Source organism: Lipophrys pholis, assembly GCF_963383615.2.
Source record: "Lipophrys pholis genome assembly, chromosome: 20".
Taxonomy (NCBI): Eukaryota; Metazoa; Chordata; class Actinopteri; order Blenniiformes; family Blenniidae; genus Lipophrys; species Lipophrys pholis.
This window is the reverse complement of record NC_137648.1, coordinates 6728342-6742475: the sequence shown is the minus strand read 5'-3', so window position 1 is coordinate 6742475 and position 14134 is coordinate 6728342. Positions and strand designations below refer to the sequence as shown.

The 14134-nt window shown below is 40.7% G+C and overlaps 1 protein-coding gene across 1 annotated transcript in view; it reads right to left on the bottom strand.

The window, feature by feature from the left end:
* The window catches only part of sema5a (sema domain, seven thrombospondin repeats (type 1 and type 1-like), transmembrane domain (TM) and short cytoplasmic domain, (semaphorin) 5A), a 142275-nt gene that overhangs the window by 91827 nt on the left and 36314 nt on the right, over nt 1-14134 (bottom strand). The window contains exons 2-3 of the mRNA XM_080489449.1: nt 12631-12843; nt 129-228 (exon numbers count right to left, since the gene is read on the bottom strand). Coding sequence (XP_080345575.1) covers nt 129-228; nt 12631-12778 — 248 coding nt within the window. The 5' untranslated portion in view covers nt 12779-12843. The remainder of the gene's footprint in view (nt 1-128; nt 229-12630; nt 12844-14134) is intronic.

Sequence of the window (14134 nt, the reverse complement as noted above, 5' to 3'; positions counted from 1 at the left end):
CACGCATCAACAAACACTGCATAAAACAAGAATGAAAGAAAGCACAATGAACGGACAAATTGCAAAATGAGGACAAAGAGGGAGGATCGAAGGAGACGACACAGAAAAAAAGTTGGAAGATGGGTTACCTGGCGCCCACGATTAGTTCGTTCTGGCCAGGGTCAAAGGTCAGCTGCGAGTAATCCACCGTGCCCTCCGCTTTGAACCTGGAGATCCACGGCTCCATCTCTGCCAACGATACCAAAAGAACACAGCGAGCCAATCAGAGGAAAGCATTTATGACCGTGCATGAAAGCTGAAGTGATGAAGTATCTGAGTTGAAAAGGCTGTTTTAACTTTTCCCATGACACTGAAACATTGATGGCTCTAAGAAGCAGATTTGTACCCCATCTGTAGCTCTTTATAGTCCTGCCTTCATTTTAGAAATTTTTTTTTTCTTTAAATACCTGAAGATGTATTTGTATTAGTTGATTACAAATCAACGATGCCCAGATTTAAATAATAAAAATGGTTGTTTGTAGTCAGGCTCATGCAAAGAACCCAAAACACTGCAGACTATAGTTATGAGTTGCTTCTGGCTTCAGTGCAGTAATTCTGTTTTACTCGCAGGTGCAAATTATTGTTGTCACAGACCAGTAAATCCTGTAATCACAGGCTGAAGTCCAGCAGTCATCCAGATGAAACAAAGCACACCTGAGTAAAGAACTGTAAAACAGTCTTTTGAAAAAAAAACCCCACCTATGTTGGTGTGTAATCAATCATATTCACTCATTGGTTAAATTGGTAATTTTAAGCTTGAGCTAAATATTGTTCACCAAGATTTTAAAGTTGACTGTCTTTCCATAAAAACCTTTTCCTTGTCAAACATTAAACCATTTCTTAAGACACAAGGCACAGCTGTTCATTAAACATGAAACATTAGTACTTAAAACGTAGCAAGACACAATATATTACAGAACAACTTGTTTTTCTGTCTGCACAGAGCATTGAAACTGAGAAAAGCATCCACTAATATTCCTGATAAATTGCAAAATCCACTTTGATACTCTTGCTTGATCTTGATCGGACACATTCAAAATGCTTTCTTTAGAAAGACATGTTCTCAAAAATATAAGTCATTGTCTTGCTTACTTGGCTTTCCTGAATTGGTTTTTCATATTTTAGCTGAAACCCAGGTTTGCTGGACCACTTCATATCAATCAAGATGTGAAAATGAGCACTCTTAAATTACTGAACATTAAAAATTAATAAATGGAACTGAATAGAGAAAAAAAAAAGAATGCATCTAGCTGTGCTTGATTGATAGGGTCGCTCACTCATGAAATCCTTTTGCTTGGATCAAGGTACTCAGAACATTAGTGGTTCACATGCTTCTTGTCTTGCAGTGAAGCCTGAAACGTGATGCAGTGGGGACGCCTTTGATTTCTGTGCATCTCCAAAAACTCCTGTTTATCAAGTGGTTTAATGGAAATAAATGTATAGTCTCCCCTGTACACACATACACACACACACACACACATCATGAAGCAGGCTGAGATTCAAACATTTCACGGAGCCTGACGGAGTGTCCATGGAGGTTACATGCATAAAGAGAGAGGTGGAGAGACGGAGAGACATCCCAGACAGACACTGACATCTTATCCACAACATGCCTGTTCTCATGGCGCCCAACCCATTAACCCCTGACCAATCACATCAAGCCATGAGGACGGCTCGTCTACTGTCTGGTTACCCGATAGGTTTGGTCAAGGGTGGTCAATCAGTCATTACAGTGACTTGTGCTCTCCATTGTTCATCGCTACCTCCGTCTGTAGTCATAATTCTTCATCCAAGTGTTACTGTATACAGAGAGTGGATTACACTTGAAGAGCGCCTCACCATACATGGCGCATTTACTCACGACAGAAGATATCTTTGAGGAAAATGCCAGTGCTAAAATCAGAAGGCTTGTTCCTTTCAGCATTGGTTGCGACAGTAATTCCAAGTCATTCATCACCACATTTGTGAGCTATTTGAAGACTGCATAAAAAAGAAAAAGAAAAGAAAAAAATCAAAGGGACTTTTTTAATTTACCAGGGAGCTTTCCATCAGGGCCAGAACAGAGAGAGGGAGAGAGAGGGAGGACAGCTTGAATATCCTCCTCGAAACACATTATCTGCTTCTTCAGGCACACCTGTCAGACAGCGTTTCAAATGAAAGCACCCTCTCCCTTGACTGCATCAAAAGCAAGTACTTCGAGCTTCTGTGACAAACGTGGGATTTCTGAGTGGCTCAATATGAAATTAAAAAAAAAGAAAGAAAGAAAGGGAAAAAAAAAAACCATTGGGAGCTTCCAAAGAACATCTGCCACCTCCAACTTATGTACAGGGACACAACTATGACTCTACGAACAAAACAACATCATCTGCTGAGAGACAACGCCGCTGTATGCAAAGGCATTTTCCCCTTCTTCTCTTTCAAGTCTCCAGTGATAACTACAAGAGAGTTGTGTGAGGAAAAAAAAGCCCCCCTGCGTCTTATGCTGGCTTTCACAGCAGCACTAATACATTTTCATTAGCCTCCGTGAAATAAATATCTGTGGGATCGCGACCAAATTCACCCCGAAAAATTTCATTTTGGTTAATAGAAGCTGCTGTGTTTATTCTAGAGGGAGACAGAAAGTTTTGAATGTGCCAATCCTTTGGTTGCAATGGGCTTGTTGTTCGAGAGGATCCCCGGCTCCCCGGCATACAAATGTAGCAGTGACACCCCCCCGGGGGAAGACAACGCTCGACGAACCCAGCGTCTCCTCATAAATCTCCCTGACTCACCAGGGGAGCCGAGCTAAAGGAGGTGATTGAATGTGTGTGTGTGTGTGTCTGTCTGTCCGTGCATGTGTGTGTGATCCAGAAATAGAGGATATTTGTTGGGGTGTGCAAATGGGGTGAAAGGTTGTAATTGAACACAACAGCACTCAAAGGATTTATGGCCTTTTGTGATGAGGCCAAGGAACCATTCATAAGCATTCATAACCGGAGTGGATGGGCCCTCCTAAGGCTGTGAAGATAAATATACGTAACTTCCCAAAGTCGAGCTCATGAGGCTTGAGCAGATTGTACTTTAGGTATACTGCTGGGATCCAAACGCTTGCAAACACCTCTAACAATAACCTCGCTGGATACCAAGTTAGTGTCACCACAGAGACTAATTTTGAACTCTGATCATACATGTGATATTTATTTGTTCTTGGACCGGATGTAATAGCTAATTTTAATGGCACCCGGGGAGGTTTTTATAGTGCTACACAGAGCCAACAAATCAACCTTATCGTTAACCAAAATGAAAAGAAGCAGTCGGACAACCCCAAGTGAATATACAAAAAAAAACATAATCCCATACCCACTTGCTGTATTTCACGTCTGCTTTGAATGTTACATGTACTCGCATCAGCTGCACTTTAAATGCATGTGATAATGTAATCACATCACATCCATGGTTGTGCAGCAGCTGAGTGAATTAGAGGATTGGCCGCTTTTGAGACGAAGGCTTCATCATCACGCACACACACACACACACACACACACACACACACACACACACACACACACACACACACACACACACACACACACACAAATTGGGATGAAATTTTAAGGCGCAGAAAGGGCTTTGAGCCAACACGAAGCTAACAATCACACACATATACGACCCCCTCCCCCTTTTTTTCTCGGTCCCAACTTATCCCCTTAACCCCCGTCTCCCGCCTCTTCAAAAATAGAACAGCCCATCACTCACATACCATTTGTTATTCCCTGCCATGACACGAAGCAGTTGACACAAAGACAAAATGACAGGATGTATAAATATTTACACCAAGCATCAGAGGCCACGCCAGTCTCCAGACTGCCTGTGCGCAAAGTTACTACTCCACCGTCACTGCCAGACCAGCGACAATGGCAACATGTGGAACCAATTCAGAAACATGAATGGTTTTTCTGTGAGTGGCGTAAATAGTGTGTGGCAGCAGGCGCGCACATAGATGAGGAGCCAATTCACTCTAAATGCAGCCCTGCGGTAATGGGTAGCAGTAAGGACGGTAAGTATTTGTTCAAGATGATGCGAGGAAACGATTGGTCCAAGCGGTCAAAAAACAAACACCTGCTCTGGTGGAAAAAAAATGTAAAGCAAAAGACAAGGTCACTTAAGACGTTCACGCCTGACTCTGCACTCCAAGGTTCCTTCGTGTTATTTTGAGTAAGAAAAACAAGCATATTTCACCGCTAAAAGTCCGACAACTCACATTGCCGTGGCTGTGTTGCTTCCCCGGGGCAGTGAATGAATCATGCAAAACAAACCACCATGAAGCCACAAATAAGTGCCCAATAAAATATTAAAATGTGATGTGTATTTAGCAGGAACAAAGAAAGTTGTACAGATGCGAGAGAGGAGACATGCTTTTAACAAGATGACCAAATCTCCTCAGGCCACTTGAAAAAACAATAATTAAAACATACATGCATTGAAATGACGTGGGATTTAAAAAAATGTTTTATTACTATGGCTAAATGAGCAACAGAGTGATCCAAAAATATGGGCAGGCCTGTATTCATTCCACTGGCAGCTTGTCATCCATTAAGATAAGTACATTCAAGAACATAGCTGACCTTGGAGGTTGATGGAGAGAAGTTAATGGTTTTTTAGAATTTAAGCTCCGAGGACCTTGGAGAGCTACAAATTTGAGGAAAAACAGTCCCGAATGACCAATTAACGCATCTCCAATACTTGTCACAGAATGTTGCATTTATTAATGATATGAAGCCATTTGTTGATTTTCTGGCTTTTACTGGCCTCTTTTTAACGACGTGTGAGCTGTTCGGGGAGGATAAAAGTGGAGCTCGGTCTGTGACTGTAAAACAAGTCCATTCCTCAGAGACATGGCCCTCGGCTTGGCCTGTGAAGGCATTGTTTACACCACAGTTTATAACCTTTAAAAGCCTTTAAGCCTCCACCCAGGAACACTTGTTAAGTACAACACTTTATTAATACTGTATATCTCTGGGGCTTTGAGCTACAAGAACACTACAAATGCTTGGTCAGAAACATTTAATAACACATTTCACTTCTGCTGAAACAAGAACAAAGTATACCAACATACCCCCTAAAGTAATTCTGTAATTGGCACACATTTACATCAGACCTGTGGTGACACTACATTCAGCACTGTTTTTAAAAAAGTGAAGCTAGTGTACCTTTTCTGTACACATTTGGAGCCTTGCTGCAGAGCTGCACAGTGTACCTTCTTTACGAAACAGTACTTCTCTGAAAAAATGCCACAGAAAGCAGAAAGTGGTCTTTTACAACAGAGCATCCTTGCACCACAGTAGCAGTTCTCTCAGCCAAGTGTTGTGCCAAGTCACAAAACCACTTTCCCCAGTGGGGTCAAACCCATGTGAGGCACGCCCTTTCACCATCCACAATCACACAGAAAGAAAGAAACGCTGTCATTGGGAGCCTTTCAGGCTAACCCTGACCTTAGCCTCTAATGATGGGTCACAATCACTGTTTGGGCTCCGTATTGTTTTGGCTCTTTTTGTCACCAGAGAGACTGTGGGGGAGCTGAACAGTTACAGCAAAAAGTCCTCTTTCAAATGATTTTTTTTATTTTTTTTTAATTTCTGAAGATATTTTTGTTATCTATAACCTTGAATAGAAAATGAATTTTCTTTGACTTCATACCAGAATGGTTTAAAAAGTCTGTCCTTGGCTCATTTAGTTCATGTCATTGTTAAAAGAACAAAGCTGAAAAAAAAACTGCAGGGTCTGAGGTGATTCTTTAAAATTACTTCTTTCACCCATGGCGACTCTAAAATACTGAATATAAACAAGAAGAAAACAAGACCAAGAATACATATACATTCATATAGAATAATGATCGATTTTCATCTTGAACTGTAAAGGTAGTTGTTGGCTGATCAGTATGCTCACCCTGAAATACACAATTTGCCTCTGGACAAGTTTAGTGGGTCAATATGATTCTGATGGCTGAGGTTGCAGCCTGCAGCAGGTTAACTGAACCATCTATACATCCACCGAGTTTGAATAGCTGCGTTATCCTGATCAGAATCAGAGGGCAACAAGGTGCAAGTCCATTGTACTTAGTGTAACTACACATCGACACAAGCCAATCTGTCTGCTTGGCTCCAATCAACAATAGGGCTCGTGATTTGTGGGTTTCATGTTTTTAATCACATGCAGTTAGGGCAGGTTTGTTACCCCTGGACAGTGTCAGGTGACTTATTTTCCTGTTTACAATGTGATCGCTGAGGTGGGATTAGCGCCTCCTTGCTGCACCTTCAATATAAAGCAGAGATGCATCAATCTTCTAATGTAATTGTAGGCAAGAAGTCAATAATATTCCCCAAGATGGCAATAAACAGCATGTTTAAGCACTAGGTTTAAGAGTGTATGTCAAGGTGCCATGGGTAGAGGTGCAAAAGGATAATGTTGGTGTGAGTAGGATGGCAGTGTTGGGTTGCTGAGATCCACAGGGGTATATTTAATGTGCTTGTAGTCCTCCCAGCTTGGCTAGAAAGGAGTCATGGCAGCCTGACACTGCACATTTTCAACAACCATGGATTATACTACATTACATGGAGCACAATGACTCACAAAAGAGAACTACAATGGGCTTAACAAGAGTTTTTTTCCCCCTCACATACACTTTGTGCATTAAGTATGCCTGCATATGCCTATATATGTGTTGACATATTCTGGGATGACTCATAGCAGGGAGTTTTTGGAGGCTTTTTCCATGAAATAAATGCTCGCAATGTCTAAAATAAGATTTGTATTCTTTACAGTTCTGAACTGAGGGGATTTTGAAGCAAAGACTATCATCAGGCCTCGAAAGGAGCGCTATTAAAGAACAAAGTGAAAATATCATGTGCAATTATAGATAAACAGACATCTTCATGAAATTATGGGAATTACCTGCAGCTCTGCCGAGGTGCTGCTACTTACATAAGGTGAGAGAAAATAAGATTTGAATGCAAGTCTGCAAAGTAAAATGAACAAACAGCGTTCAATGACCTCCCGTCCCCAAATGACAGCGATAAGAAGTTAGAAAAAGTTAGGGTCTTTACAGCAGAGCTGATATAAAAACAGAAGCCTTCACATTCAACTATAAATGCATACTGCACTTGTTTTTGTCTTTTCACTGCAATCCTGTTTTATGAAAAATAGTTCAGCCGTTTGACAGCAGGGGGTTGGCACCATGTAGCGATACATTCCCAAAAAAGCGAACATACATACAAACTCACACACTAAAGGTGAGAGGGAGCGCCATTCATTGTGATTTGAACTTAGAATTATCAACCCGGGACCACCCACTGCAACGCAAGATTCAGGACTTGGGAAAAGATGCTCGGCAACACAACTTCAAGAAGTTGGGGTAACATTCGGCTTTCTGTGATGTGCAGACACGTCAACCAGGAGGCAATCAGTCCTACTTATTTTGATTCCCCTGTTAAACTGGCAAACTGTTCTTTTCTTCAGAAAATCCAGAAAATTGAGGATAAGCTGATCATTGTGCTCAACAGCTTTCCAATCCCACATTTAACGAGCTAGCGGGGAACAATGCACGGAAACGCAGCTTTTCAAACTCCCCAGGGGGCAGCTGGAGTTTGAAAGCTTTCTCTTCTAACAGAAGGAAAGACATAAGGCAAAAAGGTGAATAGCGCTTGGTTTTATAGTCTGAACTCACTCACGTAAAAAACAGAGAGAAAAAAAACCCTCCTTATAACTCCAAACATGCCTTAAAAAGAATTGTGTTTTCGGGTTTTCTTCGGCATTAAATGAAATGATTTATAGCATGTAAATGAAAACAAGGTCACATGATTAGCATTACTCATAAACTCATGTTTTCCACCAATAAAATCATTACAACACATGTTCAGAGCCAAAGCTATAAAAAAAAAAGAAGAAAAGAAATACTAGCTCAATTGAATTTGACTGCAATTACACATAGTAATGAATTAGAAAAGGGCAAGAAAAAGCTTGAAAAATAAGTGCTCCTAATAAAAATTGCCAGGGGGCCATTTTGCGGCCAGTTATGTTAATTGATAACAGGTCAGAGACATGACTGAAAATAAAAAGGCCATTTAATAGAGGGTGCTTCCCCTGAGGTTAAGATGAGGTTTACTAATCTGTGAACAAAAGCTGAAAAAACGGCACTATCTACAGTGAACAAACAAAATAAAAAAATAGGATTCGGAGGAGAACCACGTGGTGGGATAGCAGTTAGCAATGTAACTGCTGTAAAGGTGCACATTTCTCCAAGTGCTCTTGTTTCCCCTGACCGACATGAACGACATGCTCCATGTTTGCCCTGTTATGGACCGGCGACCTGTCCGGTCCCGCCTCCGCCCATAGTCAGCGGAACATGATGGAAATAATGGATGGATGGATCATCTGTGTGTGGGAGCGATGCGATCAAAGGTTATCTACAAGCCCTGAGATGGCATTAACAGGTCTGATTCTACATCAGATGCTCAGAAACTCTTCCAGAATCCATTAAAATTGAAACTCAACCGTGTAAAAAAGAAACCATATGTGAAAAAAAAGCGTTGCCAGTCAACCAAGCCTTAATGAAAATGGACCGGGAAAACCATTAAATTCAATTTAAAATGATGAATAATGTGATTTCATAAATATTCTTCATGGAATGAATCTGATATGGTTCATGTGTTATACTGTAAATAAAATATAGGGTCATCGCTACATCAGAGTTGTATTTAGTGGGGAATGTTTGCCACAATTGTCTTAATTAATTTACAAAGAAATAAAAATCAACACTTTACTGCAACTACTGTCCATCTATTACAAATTAAATGGTTGGTAAGCCAGTTTGGGTTGACCAGGAGTGATGTTTGTAAAGGCAGATGTAATTTTATAAATGCTAAAATGTGTGAAGGAGTGGACACTTGGAACAGTGATTAAAAAACAAAAGCAAAACACAGGCTGATAAAATATGTTTTGTAATTTAAGTGGATCAGACTTTTACAGCACCTCATTTATCCTTTCAATTTTTCTCTAAAATGAAGCCACCGAGTCCCTTGGCATTAAGAAACCACTGTATCATCACAGCTGGCCATTCACACCAGACTTCTCTCTTTCTTCTGCACAGTAGCCTCCGCACTGGTGAACCGTGTCCGAATGCTCACTGAAATGTCATCCTTCTTTATTAATGCTTCTATATTCCTACCAAAGCACTTAACCGTTGGAGTTTAATGGGCCAATCTGGTATATTAGAGACCACAAATGCATTGACCACAGCTGACCCCCAAGCTGGCGAGCCATCCTCCTCTCACAGGAAGCACAAGGCAGGACGGGATTACATTAGCTGGTCAGTTAGTCATGATCATCGCCCTCGACTGGCACCGAGGGAAGAGTGCCACCTCAGCTAACAATGCAGTGACAAAGACTGTGGGAGGGGAAAAAGGCAGAAAAAGGAAAGAAAAAAAAAAAAACTGCAGTAGCGAACACTGGTGTCTGTGCCGGGTCTTTTGGAGTCTTTTGCATGCATGTGGATCTTTGCACATAAGCACTGACCTTGGGCTTTCAGTCAATTTAACCCAGACAGCGTGCTATGTGATTATCTGACTGAGACTTTGCTGTACTGAAAACAGCTCAATGGCATTTTGCTGCTTCGCTGTGGGCAGACAGAACTGCATCGATTGCTATTGATACCTTCAGTCGACTAGGTCCTGCAGCATTTCATTACAGTTTATATGTTCAATAGCAGTGTGAGATAAAGGCTAAGAGCAATGTAACCCAATGCGAAATACTCTGTATCTAAAAACTGGTGAGCCAATGTAGTAAAATTGTGAGAGGCAGACTTTATTACGCTTTATGTTTTAAAAGAACAACCAGGAACAAAACCTTGACAATAATGCATCTAAGGACAGAAGGTTGTGTTCTCTCTTGAGGGAAAAACAAAAACATGTCAACACTCATTGTGTATTGATAAAAAATACTAATTGAGAGATTATCAATCCCGGTTGTACTACCAAGTGTTTCAAGTAACGTGGATTAAAAAGATTGCCGTACTGTTTATTCCTGTTCCTCTTTACAAAAGAAGAATATTGGCTGAATCCCAAATGTTTTATCATAAAACTTGATGATTTGAAAAGTGATTAGACCATCTGTCCTTAACGGCTTCACACTCCACGGAAATTATAGGTAACCAATTTGTGCTTTTGTGTAAACGTGTTTTCAGCTTTTTACTGGTTAAAAAGAAAAAGAGTTCTCTGCTCGCGCCTGACTTACAAAGACCCAGTAAAAAGCGATCTATTATATATTAATCACACTGCTGATCGATGAAGAATGAGCAAACAAGAGCACACAAATGAAGGCTTTGTGTTCATTAGATAGAACTCAACGACCTACTGGAAACTGTAGTTCCCATTTTGATTTGGATGCACTATGGACTGATTGGATGGAGTGCTAAGAAAGTGATCAAAAGCAGCATGAAAGAGGACCAACAGAAGAGGCGCAGAAAATATTTTTAGACTTAAGAAGGGGTACACGCTTTCCTACAGTGAGAGAAAAAAAAAAGTTGTGGGGAGCCAGATTAAAAAAGTACCTCTCATAACTATAACAGCAGCATCGTTTTAGAGAAAGACACAATCATAAATAACACATATGTTATTAAACCATTTGAACTCATTCCATTATTTTGCACAGTCAGGTACACACCTAATATCTCATATTCATGAAGGCAAATGTGCTAATGGCTCACAGTGTTGCTTTCAGTGCAAATCAGTTGTGATCCCCCCCCTTCGTTAATAGATGAGCCGCCACCTCAGTTTGTCAGGTTTGCACCCCTTTCACGGGTGCAAACCTTAGTAGCTCAGGCCCAAAGTATTTCTTTGTTTTAAAATCAATCGTTGTGATTTAAAAGATTTTTGGGAGAATAGGTTTTTCTTTTTCTTTGGAAAATCGTTTCTGCAAAGCATGGTTACAAACTATTAATTTCCATCAAGAGAATTTCCATAAAGAAAATAGAACCTTTGGCAGTAAGAAAAGAGTTCTAGTATCCGGTGTAACATTTTTTAAAAGGTTGTACAAAATAAACTGTCTTACATGAGAGCTGAATAGTACATTTCGTTTTTCTTACTTGAAGAAAGCTGATACAAGACACCCAGCGGTATCACAAGTTCCAATAAAGGCAACATCGCTCTGCATTTAGATAAAATTGAAAACGTGGCGAAATCCAAAACTTGACAGGCGTGTCGTGTTTAATTACAGCTGCAAAGATATAATTGTATAATCACACTTCAGTAAAGGCTTGGAAAAACAGTCACTTTATATGGGGTGTGCTTATTTGGATTAGTCAAAAACGTATATCTGATTACTGTGATGTATTCCTTAGTGCTGTCAAAAATAACGGGTTAATTTAGTTAATTTATTTGAAACGTTTAATTCGTAAAAATTTATTTAATGTAGTTTTGTTTAATTCCGTTTTTTTTTACTCCCTTACCGCAGCAGCGGCATGTGCAGCGTCTCTGGGCGCAGCACCGTGACTACAGAGCAGCATAATACCGAGTGGAATAATATTAAGGCAGCAAGTTTCACTTCTAAAAAGTTCCCTGACGGCTGATTGAGAAAGTGAAAGTCATTAGTTTTACTTTGTAAAGCCGAATTTAACGACCACAGTAGTAGTTCTGCAGAAAAACAGCAGGTTGCCATGTTGACTGACCAGTAGCCACCAAACTGCTAAAGCTGGAGGAAATACTAGCTGGTAAAATATCAACTTCTCCTCTTTCTCTCTTTCCCTGGCTCTCCTGTGTGCATGCGTGTGTGCATGCGTGTGTTAGATGTTTAATAATTTATTTTTTTTTTTTAATTATTTTGCTGATCATGGAGAGAAACAGTTTCACCAAAAGCTAAAAGGGCGTCATAAAAATAGTCTTTGAATTTAAAAATAGTTTCTGTGTGTTGAGTCGACATGAATTTCGTGGTTTTCCCTGAATAAATATACATTACTAGCTTCAGTCTTCAGGAGAAAAACAATGCGATTAATCACAATTAATTACAGGAAATGATGCAATTAATTAGTACATTTTTGTTAATCGATTGACAGCACTAATTCCTGTGTACACTACTTTCTTTCCAGTGCTTGCATATTTTGGCACACCTGTTGCAAAAGTTGCACACATTTACATCAAATCTACATACCCGTCATATTGCTGTGAGTAATGTGAAGACATAACTGTTATCTGGAGGCTTCAGTCAAAACAAGAAAGATAAGCAGCAATATATGTAAACCGGCTAATTGTGAAGTACCTGCTTTAAATACAATTTCCTACTGTACTGTCATTCTTTCGGGTCATTAAGTTACCAACAATTTAAAGCTAAAGCGTGCAAAACTGTTAATGTCTCCTAGCAACAATGAAACGCTCGAATGAAACCAAACAGAAAATGTCCTTATATGGTCTCCAGGTCCAACCTTGTGTTGGAGCGAGGGGCTGGAGGGAGGGTGAGGTGTGTAGAAATAAATGAACAGAGAAGTTCACGTAATTATGGAGGGCGCTCAAGAACATAATGAGCCATGTCCATGAGTTCGGCCCGTGTATTTATCCGAGCACTTACCTGAGTGCGGGACGAGTGGGTGCTCTGTCTTGTAACAGGGCGACTCAGGCAGCAACACGGGGCCTCTCCGACTGGCCACGCCTCCAGGCCGCAGGACCAGCATGCACTGCAACAGCAGCAGTGCATGCTGGGTCACAGGGCGTCCCATTGGGGGCCTGGGCTCGGCTCACTTCTCCTCAGGCCTCAGGGGCCAAGAGCATTGGAGAGACACACCTGAAGAGGCAGAAAGAAGGGGAGAGGACCCATTTAGGTTTTAAACAAAGATTTATTTCACATTCGATTTAATCCGGGCACCGAGGATCCTGATACGGGGTAACACCACCATGTCTCTACAAATCACCAGGGGTTCACCCCAGGAGATAAAAAGCAGCAAAAATAAATCCCACTAAATGGGAACGAGGAACAGAGGTACAGAGAAGAGGGAGTGTGACAGATTTGCAGTCACAAAAAGTCTGCGGTTTTCAGTGAGCAACAGCAGGATGTGTGATCCTCTCTGGCTCCCGGAGACTTTACACCTCTCAAACGATGTCTGCATTACCGCTCATACGTGTGTGTCTGCGTCTTAAATTGTGTGCCCTTTTGTGTGAGGTTTTGCAGCCACTGCAGAGGAGCATTGTTGTATGTGATGATGTAGGTGAGTAATAGTTGAATGTTTGCTGTGCGCTGTGCATTCGCGGGTTATTCATTATTAAGCATCTATGTGTGTGTGTGTGTGAATGATATATGTCTGGAGCTGACAGGACACTGCTCGTGGGTCAATTAAATCTTATAGCTGCTGTAAATTCGAGATGGTTTTATTTACAACCAAAGGCTCCAATTGCCGGATTTGATTATTATACAATGCTCGTTGCAAACTAATGCATTGCAAAAAATAAAATGAGTTTGCACAACTCAATTGTTCACGATTCCGTTCTTTGTAGGGGCAAAGAGATGAGCAGTCGAGACCATCTACATCATTACTTTTTAATCATTTATTTGGCGCTATTACTAAAAATGACTCACGCTGTGCGCAGCAGAAGAGTAAGCCTCTCCGACTGTACTCCACATTACGAACAGCATGTGTGGTGGAGTGAGTAAAGATAGTGACGATCTCAGCTATAAAGTAACTGTAATAGAAAGCGTCGGTTCGAGTTTTCATAACAGAACATGTATTCTGTAGCTGAACCTGTGGAACATTTCATTATCTTTATTGCATTTGAAATGGGCCTTTCATCTGTTGTCCAGTCAGTGGAAAAAAAAATGGTGTTTTACAGAGCAAGAACAGAACAATCCGCTCTCTGTGACGGAGCTGATTTAGTGTGAACAGTGGGATTGCAAATTAACAAAATCTATTAATATTGTGTTTGTTGGAAGAAAAGAAAAAAAAAAAAAAAAAGCAGGACGTTATTTAAAAATCTACACAAAGTGAGCAAAGAATCAAAAAGTAAGAACACTTCCTCTCCACGGACAAACTTCTCTTAGCTTCTAAAGCTTTGGAGTTGGCTGTAAAACACAAGGCACTTCT